We start from the raw sequence: 20,977 nt of genomic DNA on the forward strand, positions 1-20,977 counted from the left end.
AATCGAAAAAAGCTAATTTTGCTTAACGAAAATAGGTTTTCGGACTGCTGTATCTTCCAAAGTAGTAGAGATAACTTTTTTTTGACACCAGATTCTGTTTATTGAGTGGGAATTATCCATAGGTAGAAATTTTCAGCTTAATATATTTGTCCGTTGCGGAAATATAAGCCTCCAAAAACACAAAATATTAAACTCCGCAATTTTTGAACGAAAAATGGGGCGAGACGCCCACATTTAAAACGGCCATATTTCCGAAACCACTTGGAATTGAGGGCTAATTTTTTTGCATATGTTCATTATATAGATAGAGGTACCTTAGGAAAAAAAATCAGTAAAATCTAAGAGGTGACCTGCCCAAATTTTGTTCAGATTTGTTGATTTGGCATGGAATGACCCAATTAATAAAAAAAAAATCAGCCTATATTAATTATTATCTACACAAATTAATGAAAATACAAACTAAACAGGCGAACTTGTCTAAATGCAGCAATTACAATGATTAGGCCTATTTTTATAAAATATATCCTACTAGGCCTACTACCTAATAGTAAAATTATTGAGAATTAACATACTGTATTTTTTACTTTACTAGCCTACTCAACAAGGTCAATCAATTTTTTTTTCTTGATTGAAAATATTTTTCTTCCTTCATTAAAGAAAAAGAGTATAGATATTTCAAAACAAGAATCAAATATCAATGATGGAAATAACAGAGTAACCTAGGCTAGGTCTAGTTTAACCTAGAAATATGGGCGAAATATGCAGAGTTTGGGACGTAAGCTAGCCTACACACGTTTTCAAAGTGCATAAATTATGGCGATCGTATCTGTTGTTGCACAGTCTGCAAACAACAATACATTTTCGGCTTCTTCCATTATTTTCGGACATTTATTTATGATCATTTTATATGGAAGCAAACACACTCTATTCTAAAATCATTTGGGAACGCAAGATTTCTGCAATTTATTAAATTGACAACTCTATTTCCTAAACAAACTAAATTGTTCAATATCAATCTTCGTCCACTAAAACAACCGAAGACATGCCCTGCTGCTGTTGCCTGTTGTGTGTGTACAATAAACGGGGCTGTTGTTTTTCAAACACCACATCGTGATTTCAAAACCGTTTTTAGAGCTAACTAGAATTACAATTGCTACTAAAACCCACCCATTTTGTCCCTAGTACATACCGTTTTAGTACGTGTAAAAACCAGTTCTGTTTAGCATAAAAAACGACAATTAAGTAAACTTTGCTGCTTCGTGCAAAGAACAACAAGACCGAGCTGAGGTATATTTTCAAACATGGCCGACTAACCCATTCAGTTACATGAACCACTTCGTCAATAGGGTATTAAAAAACGTAAGTTAAGATTTTTGTGTACCAACATTCTAAAAACGTAGGCAAATATATTTAAATAATATCTAAAAAATACCTTCGGCTTATTTTACAAGACGTAATATTTTATTTCATAATTTATATGTATGATATTTATAGAATATATATACTAATAGAAAATAGTTCCCCCGACGAAAAATGGTATCAACCTATAAACAAAATCGACCAAAAACCAGGAAGCCCGCTAAACACCAATTTTAACACTAGATTTGAACTCGTCACTACGGACGAGTTAGGTTATCCGCAGCGCAAAAGCCACGTGCACGTCATACGTTAGAATAGTGCGCGCAAAAAAATAAAACGATTATGGCATTGAAAAATGTTAGTGCGCTCTCTATGTTGCGTCGCGTCTAAGTATATACGGTATAACACTATATACTGTATACGTACTACATACAGTGCAGAATAGGTGAAAATAAGAGACCAAAGTTATTGACGCATTTGAACATGATGACGTCATCACAATTTTTAAAATGGTGGATCATGCGAAAGGTAATTGATTGATCTAGACAATATAAAAAAATTGAGTGAAATGGAATAAGGATAAGTAGAGATGCGCTCTATTAAATTGACGAGCTATGACGAAAGAGAAAAAAATCCTATATTTTATATTCGGGTGGCCATACGATGACGTCACAATGTCTGGTTAGCCATATCAATGCATGATTCGAGAAAAACAACTCATCTACTTCCAGAATCTGAAATTTTAAATATTTTCACCTCGGAGTTTAGAATCTATGACTTTTTAAAAAAAGGCATAATTTTCACAAATTTTTGAACTTTTTCATCAAAAACGCGCGCAAATTGTTCAATTCTACGTGCTCGTATGACGTGATTTTAAGTCGAAATTGATTGAAAATTGGTAAATGTACTAGAAAAGGCTGAAAAAACAAAAATCAAGCAAAAAAAAGACGTTTTTGCACTACGTGCGCACGCGCGCGTAAAAAATATGCGCACGCCTGGGAATTTTTGAAATGCTCAAAATGACCTGAAACGCGTAGAAAGTTGATTAGAAATGAATTTTTCGCAATTTGAAATTTTAAACGCGCGTGCGCGCGTAACTTTATGTCAAACATGCCATTTTTAATCCATAGAAAGTTTGCCCTTGATATGACTTAAATGTTCACCAAGTGTCATTACAAAATGACTTTTGCTTTTTAGTCTATGTTAAATACGCGAAATTCATAAAATCGCGCGTAGCTTACGCTGCGCGACTCTAAAGTAAAAAAACGAGCTGTCCTGCACTTCTACACATAGAGGTTAATCTTCTGACAAAGTTATACGATGTAATGTTGATCAGAATTTGAGATACACGTGACACAAAATTTTGGGAAAGAAAGAAGAATAACATAGAAAAACTAGATTTGAACTCGTCACTTTGACGAGTTCGGGTTATCCGCGCATACGCAACATGCACGTACTTTAAACTATATGAACCTCGACAATTATTATGCAATCCTTTGACATGAAATAAAAATGTTTACAGTGCTGAATTGTACCTATTATGTAGCATACACCATATTACAGTATTTTACAGAATAAACTGTATATATGTTATATACAGTGTAGCATAGACGGAATTACGAGACCCATCTTTTAAATCCAATTATTAACACGATGACATCATCAAATTGACATATAAAGATAACCACTTTAGAAGATAATTATCTAAATAATTACATTAAAACAAATTTGAAGAATTTTGGGAACGTAAAAGTGAGATGCGCTCTCGTTTAAACGCAATGAACTTTGACGCAAGAGATGAAAATATGACTTTTTAAATTCAACTGGCCATATGATGACGTCACAACATCTGATTGGCAAAATATTCACATGAATCTGTATCTACAATCCAATAGCTTCCAGAAAACGTTTTAATCATGATGATCACTTTTTATTCTGACGAGCTATAACAGATTGAAATTTACTGTAAAGATGAAAATAGGTGACCCACGTTATTTACATTTTTAGACATGATGACGTCATAAAAATTAAAATATTTTTAACTCATGCGAAAGATAGTTGTTGACCTAGACAGTATTAAAATATCTTAGGAAATGGAATACGTATAAGCGATATGCGCTCTATTTAATGTAATGAGCAATAGCGAAACAGTCAAAAATCCAATATTTTACATTCGTGTGGCCATACGATGACGTCATAACATCCGAGGGGTAAAGATTCTGCATGAATTCATATCTACAACATATCTGCTTACATATTAAATTAAAAAAATTGGGGGTAACGGTTGATCCTGAGGAGCTATAATAGATTCAAAGTAGGCATAATTTTGACAATATTTTGTCACTTTTGCAACTAAAAGGCACGCAAATTGTCTAAATCAACGTGTTCGTATGACGTCATTTTAATTTGAAATGATGTAAATCTTTTTTTAAATGACTAAGAAAGGCTGTAAAATCATAATTCAAGAAAAAAACACATGATTTTCATGCTCCGTGCGCACCTTACGCGTAATTTTTTTCGCGCGCGTGGGAATTTTTGACATGCTAAAAATGTCATGATCAGCGCAGAAAGTTGATTAGAAATTAATTTTGCGCATTTTTAAATTTTAAATGCGCGTGCGCGCGTAACTTCTTGTGAAACATGTCATTTTTAATCAATCGAAAGTTTGCCCTTGATATGACTTAAATTTTCACCGAGTGTCAATACAAAACGACTTTTGGTTTATAATCTATGACGAAACATTGAAATTCATAAAATCGCGCGTAACTTACGCTGCGCAACTCTAACGTCATATAACGAAGTTTCTTGCACATCTACAGCTGCAGGTCAATCTTTTGACAAAGTTATACAATCTTATGTTGACAAGGATGAGAGATATGCGACGCACAAAAATCCGGGAAAGAAAGAAGAACTAGACATGAAACTCGTCACTTTGACGAGTTAGTTATCCGCTCGACAAACGCCACGTGCACGTCATACGTTAGAATATTGCACACAGAAAAATATTAAGGCATTATGACCTGAACTGAAGAATATGATATGTTGTTATTTCTGAATTCTGTTATTTTGTGTCATATAGTATACACAGTACAATCTGTATACATATCACAAACAGTGTAAAATAGGTGAAATTACGGGACCCGTATTTTATTGTAATTTTTAACATCTTGACGGTTTCAAAATGAAATGTAAAAGTAGAAATTTCTGAATGAAATTATCTCAGCAACAACGTATTAATGTGTAGAAGAAATTTGAATACGTGAAATATTGATGCGTGCTCTTTTAAATGTAATGAAATATAATGCAAAAGATGAAAATACGACTTTTTTTATTTAACTGGCCATATGATGACGTCACAACATTCAATTGGCACAATTTACACATGATTTTGTATCTACAATACAATAGCTTCCTGAAAACGTTTTAATTGTGATTATCACATTTTATTCTTACGAGGCATAACAGATTAAAATTTACTGTAAAGATGAAATTAATGACCAACGTAATTTAAATTTTTAGGCATAATGACGTTAAAAAAATTTTAAAATTTTTAATTCATGCAAAAGATAGTTGATAGATCTAGAATATATTAAAATCGGAATGAAAATGGACAACGAATAAGTGGAGATGCGCTCTATTAAATGTGATGAGCTATGACGAAAGAGACAAAAATCCTATATTTTATATTCGCGTGGCCATACGATGACGTCACAATGTCCGGTTAGCCATATTAATGCATGATCCGATATCTACAACTCATCAACTTCCAGAATATGTAATTAAAAAAAAGTTCTCCATGTAGTTTAGAATCTATGACTGTTTAAAAATAGGCATAATTTTGACGAATTTTTGAACTTTTTCACCAAATACGCGTGCAAATTATCTAATTCGACGTGCTCGTATGCCGTAATTTTAAGTCGAAATTGTTTAAAATTTGGTAACATTACTAGAAAAGGCTGAAAAAACATAAATCACGCGAAAAAAATATGTTTTTAACGCTACGTGTGCACCGCGTGCGTAAAAATGTTCGCGCGAGTGGGAATTTTTGACATGCTCAAAATGACATGAAACGCATAGAAAGTTGATTAGAAGTTTATATTTCGCACGTTAAAATTTTAAACGCGCGTGCGCGCGTAACTTTTTGTGAAACATGCTATTTTTAATCCATAGAAAGTTTGCGCTTGATATGACTTAAATTTTCACAAAGTTTCAAAACAAAATTATGTTTGGTTTTTAGTCTATGATCAATCATTGAAATTCATAAAATCGCACGTAAGTCACGTTGCGCAACTCTGACGTCATTCAAAAATAGGAGGTGCACAAGTTCACGTAAATGTCGATATGTTGACAAAGTTACGATATGTTCTGTCTACACGTTTTAGAGAAACGCGACGCACAAAAATGACAGAAAGAAAGAAGTATAATACAGAAAAAAAATTTGATGAAACAGGACGATTACAAGGAGTTATCCGCTACTAAGCGGATAACTAATAACAAAGAAGATGAAAAAAAAGATATTTACAATCACAAGGGTTATCCGCAACTTCTAAGTTGCGGATAACCAAAAAAAAAAAGATCCTGACAATAACAAGAGGTTATCCGCCAAGAGCGGATAACCAATTACAAAAACGACCAGAGCAGCCACTTTACAACAACCTTTTAATTTATAAGTCAATGAGTAAAACAAAAAAATCAACCGATTTTACCTATTCAAATTGTCATGTATAATTTCAACTATTTTATCAATTTATTTAACGTTTGTTTCAAGTGGTATGCCGCAACGACAAATCGTGTGTGTGTTGGATAGGCATTACTCTACACTGTCTGTATGCCTAGCCTACACACAGAGTGCTGCTGCTGCTCTGGTTGTGTATGATCTCAAAACCCCACTCAATTGACGTAAGTAGTTATGATATCCCAAAAATTTAAATAAATTTAAGACTATAATGACATTTTATTAAATATAAATCATCCTCTAAAATCTTGAGAGAGGCTATTGAGGATAAAAACTATGATTTATACCAACTCATATGCACTACTTCACGGCTACTACTATATAAAGAGATTTGACACGCATCACAAAAACGTACAGAGCTGTGAGAAGCATGAATGGTACTTTTGTAGGCCTGGGCTTAGCTCATGGTGTCCATTTGCGTTTTATAGTTTTAACATATAAAACAAGAATTTTACTATGTCTGTACACAATGTACGTGTTTGCTTTTTTTTTTTATCAAAGTATAAGCATAGAGATATTACTCTATGGTATAAGGTATAGGCCTAGCCTGTATTGTGGTTTGTTTATCCTTGAACGTTGATTTCGAAATCGTAAAACCGTACGTCAACAAAAATACAAAAATTATGAAATAAAAAAAAAAAAAAGTGAATTCATATTGAAATTTAAATTACTAATAAATTAGATTTTATTTTAATTAAAATAATCTTACATTTTGCAAAGATGTATTCGATTTTTGAAGATTGTTGATGGTTTTATGGGCTCTCTTCATCCGTCCTTTTACGAAGACAAATCGACTTCAATTGATGACGTCACTAAGCTGCTATAACAAGTCAAATCCAATCAAAAGCCGAGATTTTAAGAATTTCCCCCGCGTCGGTGTAATTAATGCAGACTCCTCCCCATTTCGTCAAAGAAAACAACACTTCCGGATTCGCGCTATATTTAAACTGAATATGAACCAAAGCACAAAAATATAACTAGCTAGTATACACTACAACTGTACCATAATTCTTTGTCTTCAAAACAAAAAATTGTATTAAATATTTTTATTTTTATTCGTGTCAGTTCAAACAATATCTATCTGTTAATCTTGATCAATTTTTCAATTTTCGAATAAACTTTGGTACTGTCGTATTTGGAGGGTTTTCAGAGATGAGATGAGGGTATATTGGGCATGTCGGAGATGGGGGTTCGCAGTTGATTAAGGAGGTTCGCTGTAAAGGGGAGGGGATTCGCGCTAACCATAAAAACCCCTCCTGGCTATACCCTTTACCGTGCTGAATTCTGAAGCATCATCTTATATGGATATGATGGGTCCGTCGTTGCAACAAAACTCTACTACTAAAACTAATATTTAAGTTGGTATAATTATTATGTGTAGCCCATTACAGTACAGTATTACTTTGAGATTGTCTAATAATTCCTAATGATTCATTTGAATCATTCTTCTCATTGCATTCCTCAATTCGGACAGTTTGATAAAATCCAACAACAACCACATCAACCCTGCTTGTAAAAATAAAACTTTAAAAATGGATCTATTTTTCTTCTAATCAAGTATTTTTATTGACTTCAAAAATAACACTACAATAATAATCCATGATTTTTTTTTATATAAAAATCAACTTTAAAATCTGAGTATTCAAGTTTTCTATAATTAAACAAAATAAATGTATAAATCTACTTATTGTATTGCTATAAAAGTATTGGACTCAGCAGTTTTCATTATTTGTAAAATTAAATTGATCATCAATTTAATTTCAAGAAGATATTATTTTGCTATTAATGTCCAATGTTATCACAGTAAAATAAGATTCATAGTAAAAAAAAACATAATAAAAAAAAAATTATACTATTTTATTATTCTCAGCTGAAATTGTTTTAATACCTCGTGGGTATCATTAAAATAACTAGACAAGGTATATTATGTTTGAAAACAACTAGCATTAAAATCCAATAGACTGGATATATAACAAATGTATGTTAAAAATTCTAGTAATATATCAAAACCACAGTACTGTTTTTACACAAATCTGGACGTATTTTGTCCTAGAAGATAATCAATAACTGATAATCGATATCATTAAAAAATAGATTGACATGTGTCAAGGACTAGCATGTCAAAGTGTGCAGCATTTTTGTCTTTAAAGTTATGTTTAAAAAACTATTTTTTATAGGACATTGGCAATGCCTACTGTCCTCCGTTTTGGTCACAAAAACAGAATGTTCGATAATAACTCACTATTAACCTCCTTCACCCCTAACCCCAACTAGTGTTTACTTTTTTTTATTGTGGTATGAAAAAAATATAAATTAAAAATTTATAATCTATAATTAATTTTATTCATACATTATTCCCAAATTGATTTTGTGTACTTTTTATCCTAATATGGTAATTATTAACAATATACTTATCTGTCCTCATACTTTCCTATTTCACCCATTTTTCTTTATTTTTTATCTCAATTATCACATTCCACACTGATTATTAATATTTTGCAATTTTTCATAATTAGTTGTGTTTTTTTAAGCAATTATAATACTTGATGAAGGCTACAAATATGTATTTAATATTTCCACAAAGAAATTCTACAAATTACTAGGTGTGTTGTGAACGTAGATATCAGAGCTGCAGTCACCCCCAGGGTATCGGATCTCGTGGGCAAGTACTGGTCCGCCTGGTTCATTGCCAAAATCAATGAGCACATCCTTGTTGAGGGTCAGGCCTCCTTGTTCAGTGTCCACATCAATTTGCAGCATCACAGACCCCTCTCTGTTGAAAATGACAAACATCATATTGAAACGTAAGGTAGTGATATGCACAAATATGGTAGTGATCTGACATCGTCTAAATATGAGCACATTTTTTGTCACATAAATTTTGATAGTGTAGACAGAGTTTAAATCATTATTTGATTTACGATTATATTGATTTATATCAATCAGTATTATATAATAATTAATGCTGTATAACACTTACTTGACCATGTCTGGGTAGAATTGTACATCCCATTGACTGTAGAGGGAGGTTGTCACAAAAAGGCGTTTACCATCCAGACTTAGCTGAATCATCTGAGGTCCACCATGGATGCGTTTTCCATTAAAGTAAAACGGCTCTGGTTGTTCGTCAAGCTCCACATCTTTAATAACTTTCACAGGTCCATTCTTGCAAACAGACCCACCAAGGAAAATCTAAAAGTATCACATTTTGTGTTTTTAATACAGATCTACCTTCTGCTTATAATACAGTATATGGTTTTGTAATGCATATGTAATGTCGCCCTCTAATAAAATAAAAGTCTGACAAGTTTTGGATGCTTGAATATGTTTGCTGCCCTCTAAATGATAAACTTACCTGTCCTACAAGTTTAGGGTTTTTTGTATCTGTGACATCATATTGTCGAATATCTCCATGTAGCCAGTTACTAAAGTACAGAAACCGATCATCCAATGAGAGTAGAATATCAGTGATAAGACCTTTCGTAAAAAAAACAACATGGTTACTGATGGTTATTGAGATCAAGAATTGAATCTATAATCTTTATTTTCACAATATTTCATAATTTACATACAATTTAATGTAACAAATAAAAAGAGACAGTCTGTACAGTTGTTATACAATCTAACAACAATCTAACAACAATCTAACAACAATCTAACAACAATCTAACAACAATCTAACAACAATCTAACAACAGGATGTTGAGCTCCGGAGATCAAAGGGTTTATCTGTGGCTGCAACACGATCAGTTCATGTCCTTTAACAGACACAGCACGTTGGGGACAATATGTACATGGTACAGTACAGTTGGTACATGTCGCTCAGTGTCATGCTGTTAGATTTCCTTGCATACCCATGGCATTATCAAATGAGGGGTTGCGACAGCAACAGAGCGCCATAACACATTGTGTCCGCAACCCCTGTAACATACAACTTAATACAAGTTAAAAATGAATATAAAATATACAGAATATATAACAAATTTAATTAATTTGTATTACTGTATTACACAATTTAAAATACACCTATACAATTAAAATAAAGTTAGCGTTTATCAAGCAGATATTTTTTCGATTTCGACAGGAAATTTTTCAAAGGAAGAGTAACTGCTTTATCTTTGATTATGGAGGGTAGTGATGACCATATAACAGGAAAATTGTTGATAGACGAATATTTTAAAGTATCGGTACGTGCAAAAGGGTGGACAAATGTGAGTAATTCAGGATGGCGTTGATTGATATGGATATTATTATTTACAGTACTACAAAAAGTTACATTATAAAAACAACGAAATATAAAGGAAATTAAAATCATTAAACGTCTATCACGTAAGGAGAACCAACCCAAAGTTATTAAACGTTCGTCGTATGATATATGTCCTCAGTGGGGTCCCAGAATACGTCTAGAGGCCCGTCGCTGAACCTGTTCGAGGCGTTCTACGTGTCCTCCATTTCTGGGGCCCCACGCCGGCAAACCATACTCTAGAATAGGTAGCACCAAAGTTTTGTACAGACACGAAATCGCGTCTGGAGAAAAATTTCCGGCTACAGAAAAAATAAAGCCTAACATTCGAATAGCTTTAGATATTAGATTATCGATATGAACATTCCAATTCAGTTTAGAATCGATATGTAGTACTCCTAAATGTTTATGGCTATCCACCACCGCAATTGTCTCACCATTAAGAAAGTACAACGGCTTAACAAAGTTACGCTTTCTGGTGATATGCATTAATTTAGTTTTAGACTTTGACTAATAATTGGATCTAAACAAAATTTATTTACCTGAAAAAAACTGTAATTTACAGCAAAAAAGGTTGAATTGGCTGCAAGTGAAACATTTTTGTTTTTGTTTTCTTTCTATGGAAGTGATTAACTTTAATAAAACTACAAAATAATCTATTCAAAATCTGATTCAATTAAACTTCTTTTTTTCATGTTTTTGTGGGACAATACATCTTTAATAGGATATAAAGATGACCGAAAAACAAAAATCATTTAAAAACAGAAATTTAAAACAAATATCTAAAAAGAGAAAACGAAAATACCTGGCATTGAAGGAAGAGCCCAGCCCTCAACTTCTTTATTCGCTACGTCAATAACCTTCTCGTGAGCCCATGTACCATTCTGTAATGTAAAAACATAGCGAGTGTTTATACAATAATTTCTCTATAATAATAATTTATTGAAACTAGACCAATACACGGTGCGTTCTATATACAGATAGACATTCAACAGATACAAATTAATAAAAACAGATACAAAATAAAACTAGTCAACCACCGACTCGATCGCTGTCGTAGTCGTACGTCACTTATGCAATATACAATGAATTAAAAAGAAAAGAAATACAAACAGTTAAGAAGTAAAAATTAAACACCCTTATAGTTCAAACAGTTTTGTTTTAACTCCATTTTAGTTGAGATAAAAACAATAGCAATTTCAATCATACACAATTGAATGTGAGCATTTTTATCATGCACCACTTATCATATCAACTTTCAACGATTGTGTATACAATACAATACAATATCAACCTGTATTCAAGGCCAGAGAGCTATATTTACAATAGGTTAAACCATAGGGCAAAGTGCTACAGACAATTGAAAAAAAATGATTTCCTATACTCAGCAAATGCACGAGCACTGAACCTCAACAATGCCATTATATTTGTTGAAAAAAAGAGGAGTAGTAGGGCCTATATTTACCCATCCAGCCTCTACACAAAATCCAAATTAACTTGAAATCTGATAAATTCTAGACTATTAGGGAGGTTTCGCAATCTTACGAATACGATAACGAAAACGGATACGTCACGCACACGTATTCGTTTTTCGTAAGCCAGTAAAAATCTGTTTCGCATGGCAACGAAATATTGAGGGCGCCTCCCAAAATATGACTGCGGTAAATGTGAGGGAAGCGCAGGTACGTGTTGCTTGGCTGCCTTGGCCTAGCGTAACATCAAAGCGAGTGAAGCCTTTAAAAATTGCTATTTATCAAAATTTACCTGGCATTTTAGTAAATTACTTTCAATAAAAGTATAATTATATTATAATCATGAATCATTCCTGATTCAAATGCAAAATGTGCAAAATAGATCAAAAACTATACTCGTTTTGTAGTTACGAATATGACTGGTGATATTCGTCAACACGAATACGCTTTACGAATATGAAATGGAGATCAGCTCAAAAGTTTCACAAATGTGTGACGTGTCCGTTTTCGTTATCGTATTCGTAAGATTGCGAAACCTCCCTATTATTACTGTATTAAAAATGAACTCACGTCTTTCATGTAAAATCTCATTACATTACTGCTCAAAGCACATCCCACAAAACCTTCCTTTGCGATAGGGTTGTGAAGAAAGCGAATCTCTAGAGGAACAGCGCCCTCATCGCCCATGTTAATTGTTTGTTGTATGGTATGCTTGTCCCAATCCCAAACGTGAAGGCTTTTTCCATACAAACCTAAAACAAGTAAAGTGTATTCATTATACAAATCTAAAATTAGCAAAAGTTTCAATCAATTTTTTTTCTATACAGATTCCATTAAAAAATATGACAAAAAACTTACCGTTGGTGTAGTCGTCAGGGTTGAATCCATTTAGAAAAGCCTTTGGAGCACCCCATTCTGTGCTTATCATCACATTGTGGAAAGGCTGGTACCAAAAGTCATAACCAAAAGGAGGGTTATGGCCGTCAGCCTCCCACTTGCCTTTGACATGGAAATCCTCTCCATCAAGAATGATAAAACCACCTGAAAAATAAATAAACTCAACATGACATGAATAACTAGGCGGTTGGAAGTACAGTATGTTCCTCTGGCCTTGAATCTCATTATGTCTAGTCCAGTAGATGCATCTGTTCAAATTGTCATACATTTTTAATTTTTCCTATTTCCTATTCACTTATGTAGAGAGGCAATTTTCTCTCTTCAAAACGTTGGATTTGCGCAAACAAATTTGTCTAGTGGAAAATCGGCTTTATACCAACTGTTTCACCTTTTGTTTGAAAAGTGTAAGGATTTGAACCAGTAAGTTCTAATCAGAAACTGGGAGCTCACCTGGTATATAGTTTTTCTTTTTTAAACTACTAATTTAGAAACTAGTTCAGTTATCATTGAACTTTTGACCGATTTATCTAGTTCAATATATTGATTATAATAAAGTTCAAATGAACTTTGCATTGCATCATTCTCAGGACATAAGGCTGGGTTAACATTGCCCTTAGGTTATAGCGTATTTACCATTAAAATGTTCGCTCCAATACTAAACCTTTTTAAAAATGCATCAAGGATAATATTAATACTGATGGTCTGTGGGAAGCATGAGGACATATCTTTGTACTTATTTTTGATGCAATACAATAAGAGACGCAGATTTAGGAAATATTCTGCACCGATGATAACATGTAATTTGACAAATAAAGTATTACCGGTTCAGTTATTCTTGTTTTCTCTCTTTCGTTTATCTATATAAATTATGGTTAATTCTGACATAGGCGAGCACAATGGAAAAACTTCGGTATAAATCTCCGCCTTCGATACCTACCTTATCTATCTTAGATGTACCGCGAAACGTAGATTTGATAACATTAGTTTTCAGTTCGACGCTATTGTTCCATTTTTGTCTTTTACAACGACAAAATTTAGTGTTACCTATCGAAATTTGTGGATCTCACAGGGTTATTTTCACACTTGCGCTCTGTTGTTCAACTGCCTTCCGAGTCCGTCACTTCCGGCAAAATGGCCGTTGGTGGCGACATTCAATATTAAATACAAAAATTTTATTTTTAGTGGTTCAACGTATCGTGAATTAGGCCTACTGCAATTAATTTGTTTTAGATATTACCGATTGCTGTCAAGTTCGATTTCCAGAGGCGTTGGTTATGTTTTCGAGGACCATTCGGGTACACCCACCAGAGGGTGCGCGAGCGAACCCTCTAGTATTATAAATGTGTATTTACTGTACATTTATTATAACATCCATTAGTTTTTACAAGTGAAGTGCGACTCCCAGGCAGGGAATAATTTCGCCAGTGTAGCATAGCAAACAGCCAATACAAAAAAAACCTTATTGCTAATGCTACACATTTCTAAAATTGTGTAGCAAAAAATACAATACAAAACTATGTTTCTCGACTCAAAAATCAGTTTGATTAGCAATAAACAAAATTTAAAAAATTTTCCCTGACAGGTTGAGGTCGGGTTTTTAGTCATCCCAGCACAAATTATTATTGTATTGTTCTTGGCTATATCACTTGTGCATTTTAGTTTCATATCATCATATCTACCATATCATGTCATGATCTTTAGCATTTTGAAATCCCAATATGGTAGGTACCCTGCACTAGGATGGCTGCTACAGTAGGTGAAAATGGTGGAAAGCTTTAGAATAAAGGTATTGAAAATTTGTGATGAGTGACCCAACATGCACCTCAACTCCATAAAAATATGTCACATTTCTAAATTTCACATCACATGAAATGATCTCTGATTGCCCTTTCAACTTGTATCAGCCAGAACAAACCAGTCAGCATGACTCAGTACATTCTGAATGGTGTAACTGATCAAATATTCAATTTAATATAAAACTGTAGGTTCTCAATTCTACCAGACTTCAAAACTGGACTTCAAACTAGCCTTCAAGATAGGTTTTGTTTTTTTAGTTAAAAGGGTTTCTGAAGGTTTTAACACTGTGCTTACAAACCATTAAATTTAGTATTGTCTTTATTATTTATCTATATTTTCTTTTTTTTTACAGGATGTTAAGCAAATTATATATATTATCACTGGACTTAAATACTTATCCATTATTATGCTGGTTGGCTTAGTACTCACCATATTAAGGGATTAAGGTATATCCCTATTTAACTATATCCCTATTAAGCTATATCCCTATTAAGCTATATTCCTATTGTACGGAACACTTCCATAAACAATAATTAATAGTACACATAAATCTACTACTTATTTATTTAACAATTAATTAATTTCTTTATACTCAGAGTTTTCAAAATTTTGTAAAGAAAAAACCAATTAAACCCGATTAAACCAATTTTTTAAAAATGCTACGTCAGTGGTGTATCTAGCATTTTGACAAGAGTTGGTGTCCACCAAGTATTTGTTTTCAAATAATTTAAAATAAAAATGATTTTTATTTGGAAAAAAAATAAACGTATGTTTAAACAAATACTTAGGTTCAATTGACTTTTAATACTGGTGTGAGGAAAGGTTAAAGAAACCTGACTTACTTATTTGGGGTACTTCTAGTAATTGTTTGACCCCTCCCTTTGTTCTGTCAGTCAAATATTCACATTGAATAATTATTAAAGACACCTTCCCTACAATTTGTGATGTTTTGTAAAAATAATCCATATATATTACTTTAAAAACATTAAACCAGGTCATTCCTTGTCTTAAATGTACGTTTTATGGTAAATTATGATAAAAAGTGAGAAACAATGCACTTCCCAAGTAGCTCGCGGCGACTGACCTCTCGTGGACAGTCTTTAGGCCTAGCCTAGCTAGGCTTAGTTTTGTAGGCCTAGCTGGTAAACATCGTACGCTAGCTATATACCTAGCCTGACGTTGTATAGTTGCTGCATTAATTGTCTTTCTATTTTTTCCAGACTCGGTTAATACAAATTGGGGAAAACCTGGTATTTTCGCTGAAAAGTTAGGAGTCTTCCATTTATTTTGGCCTCACGATCGATCGAAAAGTGGGTGAATTACAGAAGAAAAACAGAAATATCAATCCGCGTGCAATGCATTTTGGGATTTATAGCGGGCCGCTATAATTATTAGAATCGACTTATTTTTCACATTTTTAACCATTTAAAGATGTATTGTCCCCCAAAAACATGAAAAATGAAGATTAATTAAATCAGACTTTGAATAGGTTATTTTGTAGTTTCCATATTAAGTTAATCACTTCCAAAGAAAAAAAAAACGGAAAAAAAATAACATAATAAATGGTTAAATTCAACCAAAAATCCATTGGCTGGCAGCCAATTTGACCATTTTTTGCTTTAAATTCCAATTTTTTCAGGTAAATAATTTTTTTTTTCGATCCAATTTTTTGACGAAGTTAATAACTATTATGTGACATTAAAATGGCATATTCAACAAAAAAAAAATAAAAAATTGTTTTTCAGGGGACAATACATCTTTAAAGACAAAAAAAGTTATCGCAATAGGACCATATAGTATTATTTTTACATTAAATATAGTTTGTGATCTTAAAATAGATCTAAAAAACGTAGTGAAGATGTCTTTAAATAAGCATACCTTTTCCTTCCATAGGATCTTCTCCTTTACCCATGGCACTAATCATAACCTCGCCATTAGCAAGACAATGTGATGTATGGGGTATGGCTAAACCACTTTTTGTTCTTACTTCTTCTGGTTCAACTATCTGAAAGTTAAGCATGATCAAATTGAAGCTTTCCAAAGCCCTGTCTACACTACTAAACTTTATGTGATATGCCCATAATATGGACATGATGATGTCATATCACTATCATATATGGGCATATCACTACCATGTTTGGGCACATCACACTTTTTTTGTCAAACTAGTTTGATAGTGTAGACAGATCTTTAGCTTAAATTAAATATATAGTAAATAAAGTACAGACGAACAAAAAAAAAACAAACAAAAAATTAAAAAAATTACAGTACTACTACTAGTACTACTAAATAAACTACAACTACTGCTACAACTACTACTGCTGCTGCTACAACTGTTACTACTACTGCAACTGCTCTAACTACTGCAACTGCTACAACTACTGCAAATGCTACAACTACCGCAACTGCTACGACTGCTACAACTACTGCTGCTGTTACAACTACTGCTGCTGCTACAGCTACTGTTGCTGCTACAGCTACTGCTGCTGCTACAACTACTGCTGCTGTTACAACTACTGCTGCTGCTACAGCTACTGTTGCTGCTACAGCTACTGCTGCTGCTACAACTACTGCTGTAACTACTGCTGTTGCTACTGCTGCTACAACTGCTACTGCTGCTACAACTACTGCTGCTGCTACAACTACTACAACTGCTGCTACTGCTACAACTACTAGTACTACTACTGCTACAACTACTAATGATACAACTACTAATGATACAACTACTGCTGCTGCTACAACTATTACTGCTGCTGCTACAACTACTACTGCTGGTAGTACCAAACCCTCTGTACTTTATTCCACCCTGAACCATGGGGTTAACAATCATGTCATTCACACTGGGAGATCGATATCATTCTCACAGAAAACAGAGTTTAGGCTCAGGAGGCTGTGTTGTGATTCTGGGCACTATTTCAATTGTATACACGTACTCAGGCTGCAGAGTTACATTAAATTTCTGAGTAAATTTGCAAATAAATTTATGATTCAGATAAAAGGTTTGATTTGAATACTAATTTGTTAAATTTGATAATACTAATTTAATTTTTCTTTGGTAAAAATATGCCTTTATAATATTTAATATAAAAAAGGAAAATATAAAAGCAATTTACAATATAATATAAACGAGAGAAGACCATCAGAGACGATTATTTCAATGTTCAGGTCCTGTTCCTGGAACTCAATATAACTTATGGTAATTCTTCAATAAATCACTCCCATCAGCTTTGTAAAACTGTTAATTTTACACAAACTCAAATATTATAAGTGATAAAAATCATGCATTTTTGAAAGAATTTCATTTTCGAAGATCATACCACAAAAAAAACAAAAACCCATAATTTTCAAACAAGTTTTTGGTCTCATGTGCCATTATTTGGAGTTTTAGAGTATTTTTATGAACGGTCAAAAGTTAGTGGCCAGTAAAAGACGTGGATACATTTTTACTGGTCCTCTTGGTTAGTTAAAAAATGGAGACCCCTATAAACCACTTACCGTATGTATGATGGGTCTCCGTGGATTTGTGGCAACATCAATGACATATATTCTGGAGGAGTAGAGACTAGGCATGATCAGCTTTGAACGTTTTTTACTTGCATCGTTCCAGCAACTACTGCAGGCATTCCAACCAGTATGGTGGAGTTCATCATTTAAGTAAGGCATTGGCAGACGGCTAATTACCTACAAATATTAAATTTAAACTCAATAAATAATCTACATGTAATATAAACCACCTATTATTATAATGTATAGACAAAGTATCATCATAGTGCTTGATTTTTGGGGTTGGAGAAGTAGAAACAGGACAAGCAATCATAAACTGTTGAAATAATTAATAACATAACATACAGTAGTATTGGTTTCCGATTCAAACTTAACTTCTAATTAAAGATGTATTGTCCCCCAAAAACATGAAAAATGAAGATTAATTAAATCAGACTTTGAATATGCTAAATTGTAGTTTTAATAAAGTTAATCACTTCCAAAAAAAAACACGAAAAAATAAATGGTTAGATTCAACCAAAAACCCATTGGCTGCCAGCCAATTTTACCATTTTTGCTTTAAATTACAGTTTTTTCAGGTAAATACATTTTATTTCGATCCAATGTTTGGTCAAAGTGTATAACTATTACGTTACATTAAAATGGCATATTCAACAAAAATTTTGTTCCCAATTATTTTTTCAAGGGACAATATCTCTTTAAACATTAAGCTGAATATGCTTACCTTGCAATATGTAGACGATCTTGGATCAATATCCACCGTGGCCAAATAATCAGGTCTACCTATTTCAGTGTTTCTGTAAATGCAGGGGATATACAGCAACTCTTCCCTGGGGCCTTTCATGGCATCCAGGGGTGTTCGGTATCCAGGTCCTGGGCAGCAAGCTACAACAGAATTTGCTCCACATTTAAATTCACATTAACAAATAGTATGAATAATGATATTACACCAATTGAATGTATGTAAAAACAACATTTATTGTTTTAAAATTAAATTTTTCCCTAAACTATGCAAATAAAAATAGTATGGTATATAGGCCCATACATGTTTTGGCTTTTAAAGCAGATACAGATCTTTTATTGTCATACAAACAAAAATAGTACAGTATGAAATTTGTCTTCTTGTTGCGAAAAAGAATACACTTAATATTTAGAAAAAAGGTTACAACACAGCTAAATACAAAAATATTATCTACAGTGAATATACTAAGTATCTTATTTACCTCCGCCAAGGACGTATATGTAATCGATCGCCTGTGTTTCGTTTGTCTGTCTGTTTGTTTGTTAGCAGGATTACTCAAAGTAATTACAAGATCTTTACCAAAATGAATGTACAGATAGATATGTGGTCAAGGACCATTCTATTAAATTTTGGGACCATTTGGGACCATGGTCCCAATTCTGGACCACTTTTTAGTATACTTTTCAGACCTGCTAGTGTTAAAAGATAGGACAGAATTTTCCAAAAAGCCGGCAAGCAGTCTTACTCTTTACGTGTGACAATCAAACTAAAATTGCATTTTCTCGACAACTACTTGTCTAAAAAAACTTCATTTTTGTACAAGAGACTAGAGTTATAATTTGTAATTTCAGAACATAATTTGATTTAATGTGCATATTTTTTTATGCGAGTTACATAACTATTTCACCAAACTCGCATACACATGCTTGTAGTGAAATTAGCTTAAATCAGAAACAGCATTAAGACACACAAAAATATATATATTTTTTTTTCAGGAGAAATCTTATGTTGGAGAATGTTACAGTAGGCGGAGGTATGCACTCTCGGAGTGGCTTCCTAGTCTGAGTTCGTTTTTCATATTGAATACACTGACAAGCAAGTTGGTTAATTAAAAATTAAGTTTACCAGGCATATAAATACGGCAAATTTCTTCTACGTTTAAAAATGTTGAGACATAAAAATGGTAAACAATAATAAACAAAATGAAATAAGTTATTCTTTAATTTAATGAAATTCTATATCGACGGTTCTTGGTATTTGTTCACTATATACTACTGGTTGGTACAAAATTACTGAATGACTATTATGATTTCTTTATAATTAATAATATAAATGTAATTATTTTATTTACATAAAAACAACAAGACTGGTCTACTACTAGGCCTTTAGGCTAGAGTTTATTTATTATTTTTATTTCTTTATTCTGATATAAAATCATAGTATAAAAACACAAAAGAGTATAAATTTAATACTCTACAAATTTATTTTAGGCCCTATAAAATGTGGACCTTTTTACTCGTCGCAGGCGATGCCTAGGTCGCACTTTTCCTACAGTAGGTCGCCACCTTTGAGAAATCGAAAGATTGGATGTTGGTTCGGTTCCAATTACAGGACCCTGGTAAAAACCAGCCATATGTATGTAGGCTAGAGGCCTATGCACGAGAGACACCACATGCTAAACACACTCAGAACAAAATAATTATACCTATAAACATGGAGTAACCCCTTGCTATAAATAATACAAGCAGTAGACTTACACATTGCAGTTTTTTTCAAATACAAAATCCAATAAAATTAAGCGAAAAAGTTCAAGAAGTTTTCTCTCCTCTCTTCCCTTGCGAACAAAAACGGAGATTGTTTGCAGTAGTTTTAACCATCGACACGCATGATCACACCCACTGTATGTACCCACGCGGCGGTGTGAGAATTACTCCTCCTACCACATACGTCATCAACAAATTCGATTCAAGCGCGCTGATTGGTCATTGAATCTATCTAAAAGAAATCATAAAGTAAATTTTAATAAATTTTGATCACTTTCCAAATAACAAATACAGTAATTGTTTCATGAATCAAGTTTATTTGCCACGTTTCTCAATTCTCAATTTTGGTCAAAGTGAATAACTAATAAGTGAATGTCAATTCAACCAATAATTGGTTACAAATTATTGTTTTCAGGGGCAATGGAATATCTTTAAATACAATCACTCAAACAGATGCATTTCAGA

General features: G+C 33.0%; 2 protein-coding genes across 4 annotated transcripts in view; both read right to left on the bottom strand.

Annotated features, from left to right (window-relative positions):
• LOC140041054 (paired amphipathic helix protein Sin3a-like) overlaps nucleotides 1–6,971 on the bottom strand; it is a 31,177-nt gene extending 24,206 nt beyond the window's left edge. For 2 of the 3 annotated variants that reach the window (XM_072087431.1, XM_072087429.1), the window contains exon 1: nucleotides 1,190–1,488. The gene's annotated coding sequence lies outside the window, so the exon portion shown is untranslated. Of the gene's footprint in view, nucleotides 1–1,189; nucleotides 1,489–6,803 lie in introns of those variants that run through there. The other variant, XM_072087430.1, reaches the window with a different exon arrangement.
• A 762-nt stretch (nucleotides 6,972–7,733) lies between these two features.
• LOC140041058 (methanethiol oxidase-like) lies at nucleotides 7,734–20,635 on the bottom strand. Its single transcript, XM_072087435.1, has 10 exons — nucleotides 20,507–20,635; nucleotides 18,732–18,892; nucleotides 17,999–18,184; nucleotides 16,382–16,508; nucleotides 12,668–12,850; nucleotides 12,380–12,561; nucleotides 11,143–11,221; nucleotides 9,450–9,571; nucleotides 9,075–9,286; nucleotides 7,734–8,867 (listed from the first exon to the last, which is right to left on the bottom strand). Exons 1-10 carry the CDS (start codon nucleotides 20,508–20,510, stop codon nucleotides 8,684–8,686), a joined length of 1,440 nt encoding a protein of 479 aa, XP_071943536.1. The 5' UTR covers nucleotides 20,511–20,635; the 3' UTR covers nucleotides 7,734–8,683.
• Between the last annotated feature and the right edge of the window lie 342 nt (nucleotides 20,636–20,977).

The sequence above is a fragment of the Antedon mediterranea genome, chromosome 2, assembly GCF_964355755.1.
Source record: "Antedon mediterranea chromosome 2, ecAntMedi1.1, whole genome shotgun sequence".
NCBI classification, from domain to species: Eukaryota; Metazoa; Echinodermata; class Crinoidea; order Comatulida; family Antedonidae; genus Antedon; species Antedon mediterranea.

Bases quoted from the DNA above. Each gene is read 5' to 3' on its own strand.
- LOC140041058 (XM_072087435.1), bottom strand. The intron at 16,509-17,998 runs GTAAGTGGTTTA...CTTAACTTTCAG, and splicing joins GGAGACCCATCATACATACG to ATAGTTGAACCAGAAGAAGT. The intron at 9,572-11,142 runs GTATTTTCGTTT...TTTTTACGAAAG, and splicing joins GGCTCTTCCTTCAATGCCAG to GTCTTATCACTGATATTCTA.